Source organism: Triticum aestivum, chromosome 7D (assembly GCF_018294505.1).
Source record: "Triticum aestivum cultivar Chinese Spring chromosome 7D, IWGSC CS RefSeq v2.1, whole genome shotgun sequence".
Classification (NCBI taxonomy): Eukaryota; Viridiplantae; Streptophyta; class Magnoliopsida; order Poales; family Poaceae; genus Triticum; species Triticum aestivum.
Genome location: NC_057814.1, coordinates 128,704,646 through 128,724,456, shown reverse-complemented (window position 1 = coordinate 128,724,456; position 19,811 = coordinate 128,704,646). Strand labels below are relative to the sequence as shown.

Here is a 19,811-nt window from a genome sequence, read left to right as displayed (position 1 = left end):
GAGATCGTCTTTCAACCATTGCGGATCATCGGGGCGGGGAAGACAGTTGGCGGCGACATGCGAGCGCAGGTTGCAGCGGCCGAGGTGGAGATCGAAGAGATGTCTCCAATGGTAGTAGTTGTGGGCGGCGAGATCAAGAACTATGGGGATGTAGGGGCTGACGTCGGAGATTGTGTCAGCAAGAGATATTGGTGCGGCGAGGATCGGTGCAGGGTAGTTTTGTGGAGCTATGGTGAGGGCCGAGAGAGAAGCGGCCGCGACGTTGGCAGCCTTGGCGATGAGTGCGGCCCGGCGCTCGAAGTAGCCGGGCGGCGGCGGCGGTGGCGTTGGCGGAGCCATACCCTATACCCTGGGACTGGTATCTGATACCATGAAAGCTGAATAAAACTGTTGCTTATTGATGATTTGGTGCGGCATACAAGAGTATATAAGAGGGTACAAACCGACTTGGGGTAGGGGTACAAAACTGACTTGGACTAGAAGTCGTATACCATAATGACTACTCTAACAGGGTACACGAAATGATAAAATTATGTCCCAAAAATCTTTTTTTTAAAATAGGCCATGGTTTTGATACACATATTTGCCTTTTCATGTACACCACGTATGAAAATACATACTGCTGGAAATTCATACGCACATACCATGAAATAATGTTCATGCATAGCTGGCACGAAAAACATTGGTCAGTCAGAAACCCCCCGTCGATACAGTAAACGTAAAGAAACTACATAAAAAAAAGTAAAGAACCTAAAAAAGAAAGACAGCGAGAGAAGTTACTAGCTACAGATTATTGGTCAGTCAGATGCGAAAACAGTACGGTAGGCCATCCTTTTTATCTCATGTAGTGGCAAAACAAGCTACACACATATAGTGGCAAAACAAGCTGGTTCTGAAACCCTGGACGATAGGCAAGTGATTCTAACGACAGAAATGGCCATGGCAATGGACCCCTCCATCACACCGAACGTAGTTCAGGTTATAGGGACGCGGAGTTTCTGCACCCGAGCTCATTGAGCTCGGGTGAACAGTAAAATCAAAACTAAATCAAAAAAAATTCAAAAAATTCCAATTTTTTTTTGAGAGAAACATTGACAAAAGTTCTAAGTGCTTGCAAAAATTCGTCATGAAATCACATTCCTAGAAGGCATGGCAAAAAAATAAAAACAGTACTCTGAAAAAGCTACTTTCAAAAGCATTTTGAAGCACTGAATTTGTTTTTTTTTTGCCACGCCTTACAGGAATGTGATTTCATGATGAATTTTTGCAGGCACTTAGAACTTTTGTCAATGTTTCTCTCAAAAAATTTGGAATTTTTTGAATTTTTTCGATTTTTTTCTATTTTACTGTTCACCGAGCTCAAATGAGTAGGTGCAATTTACCTTGAAATACTTCCACCTATCATCGGTGCAATCCTCGGGTATAGGTTCAGGCTTCTTAAGTAGCACATGGTGCAGCTTCAAGACAGCTAGAAGACAAGCGTTGAAGTTTCTACTAATTGGCTCAGGGCTTCGATAGAAGAATTTTCCTACTGTCCTATTTTTGAGATGGTGTGATAACACATACAAGAATGATGCCACTATCTCATCTAATGATGTGTTCCTTGTACCCTTTAGACCACCAACATCTCTCACCATCTCACATAATATATGAAATGTTCTCCTATCCATACGAAGTTGACTTATACACATAGCGTCGCTCTCACCAATTAGTCGATACAAGTTCTCTCCCCTTAACTCTCTAATTTTAATTCTCCTTTCTATTTGCCAACATTTTCTCCTATAAGCTAATGCAAACATGAACCACACATAATAGTATACAAGCATAATGGAAGTGGTCAGATTAAAAAATATTGCATTTCTCCTTCCACGCCTCACACTTAAAGGAAGACGAGCCATAACCGCATAAGGAAAATATACCTATTTAAGGTTGGTATGACTTTCTTTCCTAAAAATTGGTGGTAGTACAAAACAAGAAACTGGATAGATTTTAGGATGATGAAAAAACTTGCACATGCATTTGTCATGCAAAGGTACAATGGATTCAAAAAAACTTGCACATCAGAAGCCTAATTAAGTCATATACAAATACAACTGCTGCATATGGATAGGAAAATTGCATATCAGAAAACTAGAGGAACAGTCAACAAATATCTAGTTGATATGTGGATATCACCGTCGATCTACTGGTCATGCAAAGTTCCAGGTATCTGGATATGATTTCACATCAGAAAGCTAAAGAAGATGGTCCAATTGTCAACAGGAACATGCATCGAACAAGACACCTTCCTTCCTTTTTGTGACCAGCCAACCTAATTCATCTATTTGCCTAGTTACCTAACTAGGCAGATGATGAACACATCAGAAAAATACAAAGGACAGACCACCAATTATACTCCACTAGTCATCACTAATAAAAGAACAGATCAAGAACACATATCTTTCTACTTCAAGATCAAGAATAGATCATTAATAGACATCAACCTATAACAGATCATTAATATATCAAGAACACATATTTTTTTACTTCAAGATCAAGAACAGATGGAAATATATGCTAGACATCAACCTATAACAGATCATTAGTAGATCAAGAACTGATCAAGTCACACATTTTTTTACTTCAAGATCAAGAACAGATGGAAATATATGCTAGACATCAACCTATAACAGATCATTAGTAGATCAAGAACAGATCAAGCACACATATTTTTTTACTTCAAGATCAAGAACAGATGGACTAGTAACCCTAACCTTCAGATCTGTAGTAGGAGACTGATGGAGGAAGAGATCGATCCGGAGATGGGCAGATGGGCCTTTGTGCTCCTCGTACGCGGCTTCAATGGTCCACCCTCATCGGCGTCGGAGGCGGGTGGCGTGGTCGTTCCCGGCGACTAATGCGGCGAGGTCAACCCGCCGGCTGGACCAGGAGGAGAGGACCGAAGGGGGTCGAGGGGAGGCGGTGGCGCGGCGTCGCTGGACTGGAAGGGAGGCGGCGGCGCGGGGCGGATCGAGGGGAGGAGCGAGTCGCGGGTGAGGGGCAGAGTCGAGCGGTAAGGAAGCCTTTACCGCTGGGGGTGGGGGGTATCGTTCTATAGATGGCCTGGAACTGATTACAGAGGAACATGATTACAAAATTGTCTCACCAAACGCACGTAACGGTATCGGTTTACACTGTAAACAGATGACGGGCAGAATTTGACAAAACAAACGCCTCCTTAGAGACATCGGTGTCTTCCAAGCAGATGGTGCAGGTCTCTCTCTCTTGCAGGCCTCTCTCTTCTTAGTGCCTACCAAATCTGTTGCTAATTTTGTTGCGTAACCGACTTGGCCGCGTGGGTTTAGTGAGAATTCACAATGATTGAATTTCCTCATCAGTGACAGAGCCTCATTTACCAAATGTTCACTCTTGTTCTTTGTGGGACGCCAAGTTCCAAGCATCTGCACACATATGGCATTGTAATAAGACCACTGCAGTTCTAAACAATTCAACCACTTGGCCATATCTAATTACATTATTAATGCGATAGAAAAATAATTGTTCAGATTAATTAGACACCGGCACTAGAAAAAGAACAGCTGAAACTAATGCTCTACAAGAATGGAATCAGACACCTCGTATGAACCAAAGTGAGTTAGTGTTGAGCAAACCTGACCACAGGAAATACAAAGAGCATTGTAGTGTCCTATAAAACGCACGACACAAAGAGATGAAAAGATGAAGGAGGAAGGGTCCATGCAAACCAGACACAAGTTCCAAGGATTTCTAGGCGGGGAATTGATAGATGAAACCACATCTAGAGGATGCATGTAGAAACGGAAAAAACATGCATACTGAAAATGAGAAGCAATGCTATAAAAGCAGGGACAGAACAAGTGTGTACTATGGCTTCAAGTGATTGGCAAGTTTAACCATCCTGATTGCAGACTATGCAATCGGTGCGAGATGGTAAATTACTGCTAGAATATCCTAGTCATAGCTACCATGTTTAATATAAGAGGCTGAGAACTTTTACATTAATGGAAAAGATCTACTTGTAGGTCAAGATTATAACAATTGACCATTGCAAAAAAAAAAATATAAGGCTTGAGATTGATTAAACTACGTTAAAGATATTGAAGCGAATATAAATCTGGTTTGAGATTTTTCAAATATCAAAGGGAGTCCATAATTCTTATGCCTGCTATACTTAGTTCGGATTCAGATAGAGCAAACACAAAATCCCCTAGCACTATGTGATCTGCGCAAGGATCCTATCCAAATTCAGATTGTTCTTGGTGAAATTAATAGTTTCAGATGGATTACAAATGCAAACAATGCGAGATTTCTGCTGGCTAACATGCATAGCAGTTCTATCCCCTGTAGTAATAACATATAATTTTTTTTCTAAAGCATGTGTTACAGAAACAAGAGATAAATTTGGGATTCACTAACAGTTCTAGGGTCCTACACTTAGTGGGTGTGATCTACAATCAGTCAAAGGTTGGATCTCAAAATCATGAATGTCATGAGACTAAAATTCTCGCATTAATATGCCATGTAATCAGGATATCAGTCGATAACCAAATCTCACGCGTATCGATACGGTGGCTTATACCAAGCTTGGATATTAGATAGCTAGCGCTTTAGTCAAGCTTACACAGTGGAAGCTGCACACTGATCTCGCCCTATAGCATCACTTTCTTGCAGTCTGATGCGAAATGTAAGAGCATTTCTAAACATAGGTGCGATTTTGGGGCCTCTTTGGATAGAAACAGACAATGTACATGAATGGGATAGGAATGACAGTGCAGTCCTATATGATCACAAACAAGAGAAACTGTTCTATGGATCACCATAGTATTTTTGCATTAATTAACTTCATTTTATAATTGCTTAAATATTCCCATGGGTTCATACATTCGATAGGTATTTCACAGAAGTCCTATAAGCCAATTGTGTAACACAGTAAGGACAAACATAATAACCACAAGTGATGCTGATCTCATTCTATGTTTATGGAAAACTATATTGGAGCATTAGCATTGACGAAATACAGACACACAAACCAGTCCTAGGACTTGAACCAAGTACGTATGACAGAACGATGCATCTTCATTAACTAAACTATGTTCAATTCTCAGTGGGTTTATGACAACACATATTTATTACATTACATAATATAATGTGTGCTTCGATTATAAGTGTCCTGGATAATGCTAGATATCAAAATATCAGCTCAAATTCTCAACGTGTACAATGAACTCAATTTCTCCAAAAACAACTAAATGAGATTATGCATGCAGAGGAGTTGATGCAACAATAAACAAAGAGATTTACACTCTACATAAACTTTTCTTAATTCCACAAGTCTACGAGGTTGGTTTCTTTGTTGATGGAGCGACCTGTTGACAAGGGGGAGGTGTTAGGTTTGACACTGGGTGTGACCAGAGTATTCAAGAGAAAATTTGAGGTAGAGAGAGTGTTTCTTTCGGAACCGACAACGGCGAGGTATGAGAAAATATAATGAAGGTTCTCAGGGCATAATGTCATGCTACCCAAAACAGTGAAGCTGCATCGCATTGCTTGATAAGGCAGATGGTAAATAACCATGGAATTCTTGTTTCAATTACTGGCGGAAGTATTGGCACTCATGCCTCATGGAGCAACAGATAAGTCGAAGCTACAGAAGAGAAGACGCCATATCGCCTTGCATGCTGGATGGCGCTTACTTGCCTGCCATCAGTCCTCAGCATGGCACATATCGAGATGATCTTGACCTTGTGCTTAATTAACTATCGACAAAGAACAGTGTACGAATGATACAAGTAAAACAGAGATACATTTGACAACAGGCGACTTGCTTTTTGGAGAGCTCTTAATTAATAGCTAAAACTGAAAGAAAGTCAGAAAATCGGCGCGTTGGGCAGAATGAAAAATTTCATACCCAAACTTTAATGATCTTTGCTCAAGACGAATTCCAGCTACAATCTTTCTACAATTTTCAACATCTATGCAAAGTCGCGCAAACATATAAAAATATAGTACTATAATCATCAGTAAAGTCAACTAGCAATTAAGGAGAACTAGGCAACCCAACAGCTTTGAAAAAAAGGGAACACTAAATATGGCAATGCACAATGAATCTAATTGCTTAAATGCGAGGACCACCTTGCTAGCTTACATGTACATCAAGTATCTCTATTGAACTATTGACATTTCACACAAAAATGATGGGTTAAACTTCTGTTTTTCTTGCAGTGCGATAAGCAAGAATAGCAGATAGTGGAACTGAATGTTGTACAACCAAGGTTTTGGTTACCGAATGAGGCAATTTTACCGAGGGGGACTGGTAAACGTGGTTACCACGGTTACCGAGAAATACCGAGAATATTTCGAACGAAATTTATAGTTGAATTTTGAATTCAAATAAATGAATGAACGAACATTCGAACCAGAGACCTCCCAAAACAAAAACTAGGTTGCTACCAACACATGAGAACCAACTCTCATGGCATTAATCAGATCCTGCATGTACTTTACTATAAATTAAACGTTTAAATACAAAAAATTCAAAAAACCGGTATTTTTTGCTCGGTATGGGGATTTACCGAGGGGCACGGAAATACGCGGTAACCATGGGAAATCTCGAAATTTCGACCGGTAACCAAAACCTTGTGTACAACTAATTATAATGAGCATTGAAATAGTGCAAATTTATGTTTTGCCTAAATTTAGCTAGAGATCGGACTATGTGATGATTTAATCATCACTTCGTGATTAACTCTAGCAGTCCAGCATTTCATGAACAATTGTAAATAAAATCCCAAATCCCCATATCAACAGATCATATGTTCCCCATCTCCTTCTGATGATATTTCTAATAAGAGATCGCAATTGATACCACGCAGAAACTGTATTAAGATAGATGACAGATGCAGATTTGGAGATTTTAGCATGGCATACATATTTGTGCAGCGCCTTGAAGTCGGAGACGATGTTAACCCATCGTATCCCCAGCTCGAGCGCAGCCTGGATGCCTTCCTTGAGCGCCAGCACCTCGAGCTCCATGCGTCCGCCCACAAACCTTTCCACGCGCTTCTGTATGGTGCGCACCACCTTCCCCTGGGGATCGTACACGACCACAGCGAGCACCGCTACGCGGGGGCCCGGGACGACCCACCACCCCCCGGCGCCCTCCTTGTTCGACAAGCCCTTGTAGAAGACGCGGGAGGATGGGGAGCGGCTTGGGTCCAGAGGTCGCTCAAGGAGGTCCCCACCGTGGGCCCGTCGGAGGTCTGGAGTGCCGGCGAGCTCGCGCGCCAAGAGGGCGCCGCGGGAGGCCACGCGGGCGGAGGTGTTTGCCTGGGCATGGGCGGCGCGGAAGGCCTGGGCGTCGCGGCGGTTCTTCTCTTGGCGCGCAAGTTCGGCGAGTGCGACTTCGGAGGACCAGAGCGCAGAGACGGGTTGACAAGAGCTGCAAGAGCAGAATGCGGTGGCGGCGGCGGCGGCCCTGGAAGAGGGCCGATTGGGAGTATGGGCGCGGAGGGAAGCTTGGATGGCCTCGTTGAGCTGGAGTTGGAACGCGAAGTCGTGGTCGGAGGCGAGGGCGACTTGCTGGCAGAGGCGTCGGGAGGCGAGGTCGCCGTCGCCGGCCATGATCGGAGCCGGCGGTCGGGCGGTGCCACAGCCCACAAAGACGAGGGCTTTGAGTGTGACGCCAAATGTCGGGATGGAATGGGATCTTTTGTTCGTTTATGGGCGCATTTTGGCCCATCTCGTCTGGGCTTTCCTTTGTGACTGTAACCTCATGGTCCAAATGGACTATAAAAAAAGCAATTATGGTCCAAATGAGTCACCAGTACGCATAAAGATTTCTAAAAAAGAAAAAGGGAAACCCAATACGCATAAAAAATCCCTACGTACTTGGTTCCGATTTAATGGCCGCTTTGTATTTTGGATCAAAAATTCATCATAGATTTGATCAGCAAAAGTTAAGTTATATGCCACCGAATTATGTTGTTTGATTCGTATTCAAAAGAAGTTTTAATGGTACCATTTTTGTAGTCGTCGCTAGGTGGCTTATGAATCTGGATGTAATTTTTATTATATCCGGTGTTCATTATACGGTCATAATTGAAAATGAATAGATTTGAAGTTTTCTCCCAATTTTTTCTATGTGGCATATATCTTTTTTTAGCCAGTCAAATTTATGGTAAAAAAATTAATACAAAATACGAGAGGGACTAATAAACCCGAGTGAAGGAAGTAGTTGCGAAGCGCACATACGAAAGCATCATGTACCCTGAGCGTTAATGGGTCCAGCCCACCACGGTCGAGACAACAGCGATCGACTGAACTGGAACTGGAGGCAGCGCGGTTGACCTTGGAGGAGAGTCGCAAATCGAGCCACAGCTGGAGACGCCAAGGCTGGCCACGATGTCGCCATCCATAGAAAGACAAAAATGAGATGAAGATCGAGTTGACACGGCTAGATTGTGTCATCGTTGACTGATGCAAGATGGGAACAAGTAGAAGATGACAATGCGGCTGACCAGTGGGGGCTTCGGTTGGCTGCCTTGTGACCGTCACCTGTGGCCAATTGTTTGGCATGTTCGGCAAGGTTCTCGTGTGTCTGTTGATTGGACACAATGAAATCGTAGTCGCTTGCTTGGGAAGAAGTGTCATGATGACAGTTTATGGGCAACCCCGACGATGTTTCTTTCTTCAATGACGTGTGTGGGTCTTGTGGGTAGCCAGGCCAGCTAGTAATGCCATCGGTGGGCATGCTATGATGGTTTTCGTCCAATTTTTGTGTAATTAGCTGGCCAATTCTTTTTTTTTCTTAGCTTTAGCTTTTTAAGAAAGGAGGAAAGTCTTCGGCCTCTGCATCGCAATGATACATGCATACAAATTATTAAACAAAGTCTTCAACAAGTATGAGGTACGGTACAAAATCACAAAAAGAGTTACAAAAAAAGATGAACAAGGTCACAACCACCACAAATAAGACTAGATGCCTATACATATATTTTATTGTTGGACCGTCATCCAAATCTCGTGCTACCATCTACCAACGGTCGCAGCCATAAGTTATATGCTCATTGACTTCCCCACAGCTGAGTAATGACCACGTACGGATCCATGAAGTTGCTTTGTATACGACCAGCAAAAAATTGCAATTTTTTGTCTGTTAAACATAACGACATTTCGACAAAATTTCATATTGCCCAAAGTAATGCACACACTCTAACTCGAATATGCGCTGCTAGTTTAGGCTCTACCCGATTTAGCCAAGTCTCAAATAGAGTGTCTATGTTATTTGCCGGCCGGACATTGAAGGCCGCATGCGTTGTGCCCCAAAGTAGTCTGGTTAGTGGGCAGTTTAGGAACAGGTGTTGAATCAATTCATCATGATCGCAGAAACAACATCTTTTGCTACCCTTCCAACGACGTTTTGCCAGGTTTTCTTTAGTCAAGATCATTTTTTTCTTTGAACAAACCACATAAATTTTTTTATCTTTAGAGGTATCTTAATTTTTCTGATGTGTAGCGATTTTGGGGCTAAATGGATATAGCCTTTTACACATATCTTAATTTTGAGTACTATCCAGCAGCCTCTTTCGGGGAAAGAAAGAAGGAAAGGAAAATTAGTTTGTGGAAAAGGAGTAGTAAATTCATGTTTCCTTCCTAAGTTTCTCTCCTTGTGTCAGCAGAAGCTGATCTGCACTAGTACAGGATTTGCTGCATGTGTTCTTTAGGCTCGTTGATCTGTACTTCCATCCTCCGATCTTCGTCAGAGAGAAAGCAATTTCGGCACAACAACTCACACGTTTGGATAGGCAAGTTCTGCAATGGCTGCACGGACGCCATCTCGGATCGGATTCCGACTTCGACAAGGGGTGGCGTGGAGACCGGAGAGCAAGGCGGCACATAAATGCACGCTCACCGAGCAATTGTCGAACCCGCTTTGCTCAAGTGTCTGACTTGATGATGACAGCGAAGAAGCCAAAAAAGGAAGCAACAAGACTGACGGCGGCGTTGCCGCCGACGAACATCACCGCGGTGGAGATGGCTCTGCCGGCCCGCGACGACTACGAGTACGAGTACCTAACCCCGGCGCTGGCGCTGCCTCCGGGCGTCTACTTCAACCCGATGAACGAGGAGATCGTGCGCACCTACCTCAACGGGTGGATCGCCGGGCACGGCACGTCGGGCGCAGAGGCGGCCGTCGTCATCGAGGAAGACGTCTACGGCGACAAACCCGACGTGCTGGCGCGCAGGCACCTGCCGGCCAGCACCCGCGACTCCGACCCCAGCTGGTGGTTCCGCTGCCACTGCAAGGTGCAGGCCACGCGCGGCGGCGCCGCCCACCGGGGCGACCGCAGCGTCGCCACGGGAGGCTTCTGGAAGCTGGAGCAGACCACGAAGGAGGTGAGATGCGAGGCGGACGGCGAGCACCTGGGGTTCAAGCGCACCTTCGGGTTCTACGTCGAGCACGAGGGCGAGAAGGAGAAGACGCGGTGGCTCATGGAGGAGTACACCAACGTCGACTCGCCGGACGAAGGCACCGTCCGCAACGACGGCAAGAACATCCTGCCCGCGCTCTACAGGATATACCTCACCCCACGCGATCCCGGCAAGAAGAAGAGGAAGCAGAGTGGCAGAGATGTTGGGGACGACTACGACGACGTCGACGGTGGGCCTGTGAAGGCTGCCCGCGTGAAGGTTCCGAACGCTTACTTACACGCCATCGCGGCGTTGCTGTCGCCGTCGAGCGTTCGTGGTGCCGGCCAGGAGGAGCCGCAGGGCGGCGTTGAAGCGCCGCCGCCACCTTCGGGCGTTTTCAGTGAGTACCGAGGTGAGGCCGCGTCGTCGGATGATGATGATCACGGCATGACAATGAACGAGAATCTCCTCGAGGAGGCGCAGGGCAGCACCGGCGGCGACGACTCCCCTGAGATGCGTGTTCTCGTTACGATGAACGACGGCGGCATCCCGGCGTGGGAGATGGGCATGGGTGGAGGATACGTTTTCGCCGACACGTCTTGGATCTACGAACACTACCAGAACACGGAGTGATCGATCATGGCATTCTTTGATTAACTTTTGGTGGGGTGGGAGGGGAGGGGGATTTTTGGTTCCGTCCGTGGTTTTAATTTTTAACTTTTTTGGTCCATGGTTTTAATTTAGTTGAACTAGAACCACGGCAAGTATTATGGAATGGAAGGCGTAGGGTTAATAAAACTGACCGAATCGACAAGGGCATTCTTTCATTTAATTCTTTTAATTCTTGTGGTGGCAATTAGATATGAAGTGTTGTGTGTTATATTAACTAGATGATACCCATGCGTTGCCGTGGGATTGGATATATAGTTTTCAAATATTGTGTGGAATATTAATCCAATTTACAATTGGGACTGTGTGAGAAATTTCTACATAAGCAAAAAAATATCTTAACATTTAATAGTGTGCATGTCACAATAAATGCAACGTGATTTAAAACTCAGAACATCTAGGGTCGGCATCCTTAAACCCTCCACAAACGTCCGTGGATGGACCCGATATGTCTGGGGTGTCCGCGAACCCTCATATTGAGGACAAATGTAGAGAGGATATGCGTGCTTGCAGACTCGTCCGGTCAGTCGGCCACGTAGGACATATAAGGGAGAAAATGAGAAGTATGATTGCCTAGATGGACAAATAGATAAGCATAAAAATTGAGTAAATTGCGTAAAACCACCACTTTGAGGGTTAGATTTGCGAAAAACACTAGAATACATTTTCTCTGCAGAAGACACCACATCTTGTGTAATTGTTTTGCAAAAATCACTGATCCACGGATCTGGCCCTGTTAAGTGAGATTATAACAGGTGGGTTCCGTTTTTGCATACGTGGCGTAACGGCTCCAGCCAAATGACGTTAGGCGGGACACGGGGCTCACCAGTCAGTTGGGTCTTCTCCACCAATTCTTCTTTCTATCAAAAATAAATAAAATGAAAAGACCTCCGCTTTCTCACTCCGCCGCCGGTCAAATTTGTCACAAGCTCTTCCCTGAGGTGAGGTGCTGCAGCCACAACTCCTACTCTGGCCGAGCCACCCAGCCGAGCCCCCTCCTTCTCTGGTTGCCGGAGCGTCACCTCGGCACTCCCGCGCTCTTCTTTCTCGGCTCCGGCCACGAACTCCCTCCTCGGAGCCGAGCTCGCCCGCCACGGTACGCCAACGAGCAGAGGGATTTCGGCGACGTGAGGTGAGCCCCTGCACATGCACGTCGTCCAGCTGCATCATGGGATTTCAGCGATGCCACGGCTCCTTGACGCTTCCCCGCAGGCTCCTTGAGCAGAGGGCACTTCAACGTGGGCTCCTCGACGATGCTCGCGTGGCCACGCCGCCCAAAAGCGTCATGATACGTCCATTTTGCATCATGTTTTTATATCGATATTTATTACATTATGGGCTGTTATTACACGTTATGTCACAATACTTATGCCTATTCTCTTTTATTTTACAAGGTTTACATGAAGAGGGAGAATGCCGGCAGCTGGAATTCTGGGCTGGAAAAGGAACAAATATTAGAGACATATTTTGCACAACTCCAAAAATCCTGAAACTGCACGAAGGCACTTTTTGGAATTAATAAAAAATACTGGCGAAAGAATCAACCAGAGGGGGCCCACACCCTGGCCACGAGGGTGGGGGGCGCGCCCTACCCCCCTGGGCGCGCCCCCTGTCTCGTGGGCCCCCTGGTAGGCCTCCGGTGCCCATCTTCTGCTATATGAAGTCTTTCGCCCTGGAAAAAATCAGAAGGAAGCTTTCAGAACGAAACACCGCCGTCTCGAGGCGGAACCTGGCGAAACCAATCTAGGGCTCCGGCGGAGCTGTTCTGCCGGGGAAACATCCTTCCGGGAGGGGGAAATCGTCACCATCGTCATCACCATCGATCCTCTCATCGGGAGGGGGTCAATCTCCATCATCTTCACCAGCACCATCTCCTCTCAAACCCTAGTTCATCTCTTGTATCCAATCTTTGTCTCAAAACCTCAGATTGGTACCTGTGGTTTGCTAGTAGTGTTGATTACTCCTTGTAGTTGATGCTAGTTGGTTTATTTGTTGAAAGATCATATGTTCAGATCCTTTATGCATATTAATACCCCTCTGATTATGAACATGAATATGATCTGTGAGTAGTTACGTTTGTTCCTGAGGACATGGGAGAAGTCTTGCTATAAGTAGTCATGTGAATTTGGTATTCGTTCGGTATTTTGATGAGATGTATGTTGTCTCTCCTCTAGTGGTGTTATGTGAACGTCGACTACATGACACTTCACCATTATTTGGGCCTAGAGGAAGGCATTGGAAAGTAATAAGTAGATGATGGGTTGCTAGAGTGACAGAAGCTTAAACCCTAGTTTATGCGTTGCTTCGTAAGGGGCTGATTTGGATCCACATGTTTCATGCTATGGTTAGGTTTACCTTAATACTTCTTCTGTAGTTGCGGATGCTTGCAATAGGGGTTAATCATAAGTGGGATGCTTGTCCAAGGAAGGGCAGAACCCAAGCACTGGTCCACCCACATATCAAATTATCAAAGTAACGAACGCGAATCATATGAGCATGATGAAAACTAGCTCGACGATAATTCCCATGTGTCCTCGGGAGCGTTTTCCTTTATATAAGAGTTTGTCCAGGCTTGTCCTTTGTTACAAAAAGGATTGGGCCACCTTGCTGCACCTTGTTTACTTATATTACTTGTTACCCGTTACAAATTACCTTATCACAAAACTATCTGTTACCGATAATTTCAGTGCTTGCGGAGAATACCTTACTGAAAATCGCTTGTCATTTCCTTCTGCTCCTCGTTGGGTTCGACACTCTTACTTATCCAAAGGACTACGATAGATCCCCTATACTTGTGGGTCATCAATACTCTTTTCTGGCGCCGTTGCCGGGGAGTGAAGCGCCTTTGGTAAATGGAATTTGGTAAGGAAAAATTTATATAATGTGCTGAAATTTACTGTCATTTGTTACTATGGAAAGTAATCTTTTGAGGGGCTTGTTCGGGGTATCATCACCCCGACCAGTAGAGCAAAGAGTTGCTCCTCAACCTACTGAACCTACTGAAAATGTTTACTTTGAAATTCCTTCGGGTATGATAGAGAAACTGTTAGCTAATCCTTTTACATGAGATGGAACATTGCATCCCGATTTACACCTAATCTATGTGGATGAAGTTTGTGGATTATTTAAGCTTGCAGGTATGCCCGAGGATGTTATCAAGAAGAAGGTCTTCCCTTTATCTTTGAAGGGAAAGGCATTGACATGGTTTAGGCTATGTGATGATATGGGATCATGGAACTACAACCGATTGAAATTGGAATTTCATCAGAAGTTTTATCCTATGCATCTTGTTCATAGTGATCGTAATTATATATATAATTTTTGGCCTCGCGAAGGAGAAAGCATTGCTCAAGCTTGGGGAGGCTTAAGTCAATCTTATATTCATGCCCCAATCATGAGCTCTCAAGAGAAATTATTGTTCAAAATTTTTATGCTCGGCTTTCTCTCAATAATCGCTCCATGCTCGATACTTCTTGTACTGGTTCTTTTATGATGAAGACTATTGAATTCAAATGGGATTTATTGAATAGAATTAAACGCAACTCTGAAGATTGGGATCTCGACGAAGGTAAGGAGTCAGGTATGACACCTAAGTTTGATTGTGTTAAATCTTTTATGGATACCGATGTTTTCCGTAAATTTAGCACTAAATATGGACTTGACTCTGAGATAGTAGCTTCTTTATGTGAATCTTTTGCTACTTATGTTGATCTCCCCAAGGAGAAGTGGTTTAAATATCATCCTCCCATAGAAGTAAAAGTAGTTGCACCTATTAAAGTTGAAGAAAAGACTATCACTTATAATGTTGATCTATTGTTCCTACTGCTTATATTGAGAAACCACCTTTCCCTGTTAGAATAAAGGATAAAGGATCATGCTAAAGCTTCAACTGTGGTTCGTAAGAGTAATACTAGAACACCCACACCCCCTGAGCAAATTAAAGTTGAACCTAGTATTGCTATGGTTAAAGATCTCTTGGCTGATAATATTGATGGGCATGTTATTTACTTCTGTGATGAAGCTGCTAGAATTGCTAGACCCGATACTAAGGGTAAACATAGACCTGTTGTTGGCATGCCTGTTGTTTCTGTTAAAATAGGAGATCATTGTTATCATGGCTTGTGTGATATGGGTGCTAATGCAAGTGCAATCCTCATTCCTTATACAAAGAAATTATGCATGATATTGCACCTGCTGAAATAGAAGAGATAGATGTTACAATTAAGCTTGCCAATAGAGATACTATTTCACCAGTTGAGATTGTTAGAGATGTTAAAGTCTTGTGTGGGAAAGTTAAATATCCTACTAATTTTCTTGTTCTTGGTTCCCCACAAGATGACTTTTGTCCCATTATATTTGGTAGGCCCTTCTTGAATACTGTTAATGCTAAGATAGACTGCAAAAATGATGTTATTACTATTGGTTTAGGGGATATGTCTCATGAGTTTAATTTTGCTAAATTTCATAGACAACCCCATGATAAAGAATTGCCTAGTAAATATGAAATTATTGGTCTTGCTTCTATTGCCGTACCTCCTAATGATCCTTTAGAGCAATATTTGCTAGACCATGAAAATGATATGTTTATGAATGAAAGAAGGGAAATAGATGAAGTATTCTTCAAGCAGGGACCTATTTTGAAACACAATTTGCCTGTTAAAATTCGTGGGGATCCTCCTCCACCCAAGGGTGATCCCGTGTTTGAGCTTAAACCATTACCTGATACTCTTAAATATGCTTATCTTGATAAAAAGAAGATATATCATGTTATTATTAGTGCTAACCTTTTAGAGCAGGAAGAAGAGAAATTATTGAAAACTCTGAAGAAGCACCGTGCTGCTATTGGATATACTCTTGATGATCTTAAGGGCATTAGTCCCAGTCTATGCCAGCACAAAATAAAATTGGAGAAAGACGCTAAACCGGTTGTTGATCACCAACGGCAGTTAAATCCTAAGATGAAAGAAGTGGTAAGAAAAGAAATACTAAAGATTCTGGAGGCAGGTATAATTTATCCCGTTGCTGATAGTCAGTGGGTAAGTCCTGTCCATTGTGTCCCTAAGAAGGGAGGTATTACTGTTGCCCCTAATGATAAAGATGAATTGATCCCACAAAGAATTGTTACAGGTTATAGAATGGTAATTGATTTCCGCAAATTAAATAAAGCTACTAAAAAGGATCATTACCCTTTACCTTTTATTGATCAAATGCTAGAAAGATTATCCAAACATACACATTTTTGCTTTCTAGATGGTTATTCTGGTTTCTCTCAAATACCTGTGTCAAAAGAGGATCAAGAAAAGACCACTTTTACTTGCCCTTTTGGTACCTTTGCTTATAGACATATGCCTTTTGGTTTATACAATGCACCTGCTACCTTTCAAAGATGTATGACTGCTATATTCTCTGACTTTTGTGAAAAGATTGTTGAGATTTTCATGGATGATTTCTCCGTGTATGGAACTTCTTTTGATGATTGCTTAAGCAACCTTGATCGAGTTTTGCAGAGATGTGAAGAAACTAATCTTGTCTTGAATTGGGAGAAGCGCCACTTTATGGTTAATGAAGATACTGTCTTGGGGCATAAAATTTCTGAAAGAGGTATTGAAGTTGATAAAGCTAAAGTTGATGCTATTGAAAAGATGTCGTGTCCTAAGGACATCAAAGGTATAAGAAGTTTCCTTGGTCATGCCGGTTTTTATAGGAGGTTCATTAAAGACTTCTCTAAAATTTCTAGGCCTGTGACTAATCTCTTACAAAAAGATGCTCCTTTTGTCTTTGATGATGATTGTGTAGAAGCATTTGAAATACTTAAGAAAGCCTTGATTTCTGCACCTATTGTTCAGCCACCTGATTGGAATTTACCCTTTGAAATTATGTGTGATGCTAGTGATTATGATGTAGTGATACGTCCATTTTGCATCATGCTTTTATATCGATATTTATTGCATTATGGGCTGTTATTACACATTATGTCACAATACTTATGCCTATTCTCTCTTATTTTACAAGGTTTACATAAGGAGGGAGAATGCCGGCAACTGGAATTCTGGGCTGGAAAAGGAGCAAATATTGGAGACCTATTCTGCACAACTCCAAAAGTCCTGAAACTCCACGAAAGTTATTTTTGGAAATAATAAAAAATATTGAGCGGAAGAAGTACGTCAAAGGGGGCCCCACCTGGCCACGAGGGTGGGGGGTGCGCCCTACCCCCTTGGGCGTGCCCCCTGCCTCATGGGCCCCCTGTTGGCTCTCCGGTGGCCATCTTCTGCTATATGAGGTCTTTCGTCCGAAGAAAAATCATAAGCAACCTTTCGGGACGAGACTCCGCCGCCACGAGGCGTAACCTTGGCGGAACCAATCTAGGGCTCCGGCAGAGTTGTTCTACCGGGGACACTTCCCTCCGGCATTGTGCATCATCATCATCATCATCATCAGCATCGCTCCTCTCATCGGGAGAGGGCAATCTCCATCAACATCTTCACCAGCACCATCTCCTCTCAAACCCTAGTTCATCTCTTGTATCCAATTCTTGTCTCTAAGTCCGGGATTGGTACTAGTAGGTTGCTAGTAGTGTTGATTACTCCTTGTAGTTGATGCTAGTTGGTTTATTTGTTGGAAGATCATATGTTCAGATCATATATGCATATTAATACCCCTCTGATTATGAACATGAATATGCTTTGTGAGTAGTTACGTTTGTTCCTGAGGACATGGGAGAAGTCTTGCTATTAGTAGTCATGTGAATTTGGTATTCGTTCGATATTTTGATGAGATGTATGTTGTCTATCCTCTAGTGGTGTTATGTGAACGTCGACTACATAACACTTCACCATTATTTGGGCGCCTAGAGGAAGGCATTGGGAAGTAATAAGTAGATGATGGGTTGCTAGAGTGACAGAAGCTTAAACCCTAGTTTATGCGTTGCTTCGTAAGGGGCTGATTTGGATCCATATGTTTCATGCTATGGTTAGGTTTACCTTAATACTTTTGTTGTAGTTGCGGATGCTTGCAATAGAGGTTAATCATAAGTGGGATGCTTGTTCAAGTAAGAACAGCACCCAAGCACCGGTCCACCCACATATCAAATTATCAAAGTACCGAACGCGAATCATATGAACGTGATGAAAACTAGCTTGACGATAATTCCCATGTGTCCTCGGGAGCGCTTTTCTCTATATAAGAGTTTGTCCAGGCTTTTCCTTTGCTACAAAAAGGATTGGGCCACCTTGCTGCACTTTATTTACTTTTGTTGCTTGTTGCTCGTTATAAATTATCTTATCACAAAACTATCTGTTACCACTTATTTCAGTACTTGCAGAGAATACCTTGCTGAAAACTGCTTATCATTTCCTTCTGCTCCTCGTTGGGTTCGACATTCTTACTTATCGAAAGGACTACGATAGATCCCCTATACTTGTGGGTCATCAAGACTCTTTTCTGGTGCCGTTGCCGGGGAGTGAAGCGCCTTTGCTAGGTGGAATTTGGTAAGGAAAAATTTATATAGTGTGCTGAAATTTACTCTCACTTGTTACTATGAAAAGTAATCCTCTGAGGGGCTTGTTCGGGGTATCTTCACCCCGACCAGTAGAGCAAAGAGTTGCTCCTCAACCTACTGAACCTACTGAAAATGAAAATGTCCCCTTTGAAGTTTCTTCGGGTATGTTAGAGAAACTGCTAGCTAATCCTTTTGCAGGAGATGGAACAAAACATCCTGATGAGCACCTAATCTATGTGGATGAAGTTTGTGGATTATTTAAGCTTGCAGGTATACCCGATGATGTTATTAAGAAGAAGGTCTTCCCTTTATCTTTGAAGGGAGATGCATCGACATGGTATAGGCTATGTGATGATACGGGGTCATGGAATTACAAACGATTGAAATTGGAATTTCATCAGAAATTTTATCCTATGCATCTTGTTCATCGTGATCGCAATTATATCTATAATTTTTGGCCTCGCGAAGGAGAAAGCATCGCTCAAGCTTGGGGGAGGCTTAAATCAATGTTATATTCATGCCCCAATCATGAGCTTCCAAGAGAAATAATTATTCAAAGTTTGTATGCTCGGCTTTCTGATAACAATCGCACCATGCTCGATACTTCTTGTGCTGGCTCTTTTATGATGAAGACTATTGAATTCAAATGGGATTTATTGAATAGAATTAAACGCAACTCTGAAGATTGGGATCTCGACGAAGGTAAGGAGTCAGGTATGACACCTAAGTTTGATTGTGTTAAATCTTTTATGGATACCGATGTTTTCCGTAAATTTAGCACTAAATATGGACTTGACTCTGAGATAGTAGCTTCTTTATGTGAATCTTCTGCTACTTATGTTGATCTCCCCAAGGAGAAGTGGTTTAAATATCATCCTCCCATAGAAGTAAAATTAGCTGCACCTATTAAAGTTGAAGAAAAGACTATCACTTATAATGTTGATCTATTGTTCCTACCGCTTATATTGAGAAACCACCTTTCCCTGTTAGAATAAAGGATAAAGGATCATGCTAAAGCTTCAACTGTGGTTCGTAAGAGTAATACTAGAACACCCACACCCCCTGAGCAAATTAAAGTTGAACCTAGTATTGCTATGGTTAAAGATCTCTTGGCTGATAATATTGATGGGCATGTTATTTACTTCTGTGATGAAGCTGCTAGAATTGCTAGACCCGATACTAAGGGTAAACATAGACCTGTGGTAGGCATGCCTGT

General features: G+C 43.1%; 2 protein-coding genes across 2 annotated transcripts; one reads left to right on the top strand and one right to left on the bottom strand.

Annotated features, from left to right (window-relative positions):
- Positions 1-2,852: 2,852 nt before the first annotated feature.
- Positions 2,853-7,688, bottom strand: LOC123170961 (uncharacterized). Its single transcript, XM_044588654.1, has 3 exons — positions 6,946-7,688; positions 3,382-3,440; positions 2,853-3,108 (listed from the first exon to the last, which is right to left on the bottom strand). Exons 1-3 carry the CDS (start codon positions 7,636-7,638, stop codon positions 2,853-2,855), a joined length of 1,008 nt encoding a protein of 335 aa, XP_044444589.1. The 5' UTR covers positions 7,639-7,688.
- Positions 7,689-9,960: 2,272 nt separating this feature from the next.
- Positions 9,961-11,289, top strand: LOC123169645 (NAC domain-containing protein 71). Its single transcript, XM_044587516.1, has one exon. The coding sequence runs from the start codon at positions 9,970-9,972 to the stop codon at positions 11,059-11,061; it is 1,092 nt and encodes a 363-aa protein (XP_044443451.1). The 5' UTR covers positions 9,961-9,969; the 3' UTR covers positions 11,062-11,289.
- Positions 11,290-19,811: the final 8,522 nt, after the last annotated feature.

Bases quoted from the DNA above. Each gene is read 5' to 3' on its own strand.
- LOC123170961 (XM_044588654.1), bottom strand. From the start codon at position 7,638: ATGGCCGGCGACGGCGACCTCGCCTCCCGACGCCTCTGCCAGCAAGTC. The intron at 3,441-6,945 runs GTATGCCATGCT...ATATGTGTGCAG, and splicing joins TCAAGGCGCTGCACAAATAT to ATGCTTGGAACTTGGCGTCC. The intron at 3,109-3,381 runs GTCACTGATGAG...CTCTGTAATCAG, and splicing joins CATTTGGTAAATGAGGCTCT to TTCCAGGCCATCTATAGAAC.
- LOC123169645 (XM_044587516.1), top strand. From the start codon at position 9,970: ATGATGACAGCGAAGAAGCCAAAAAAGGAAGCAACAAGACTGACGGCG.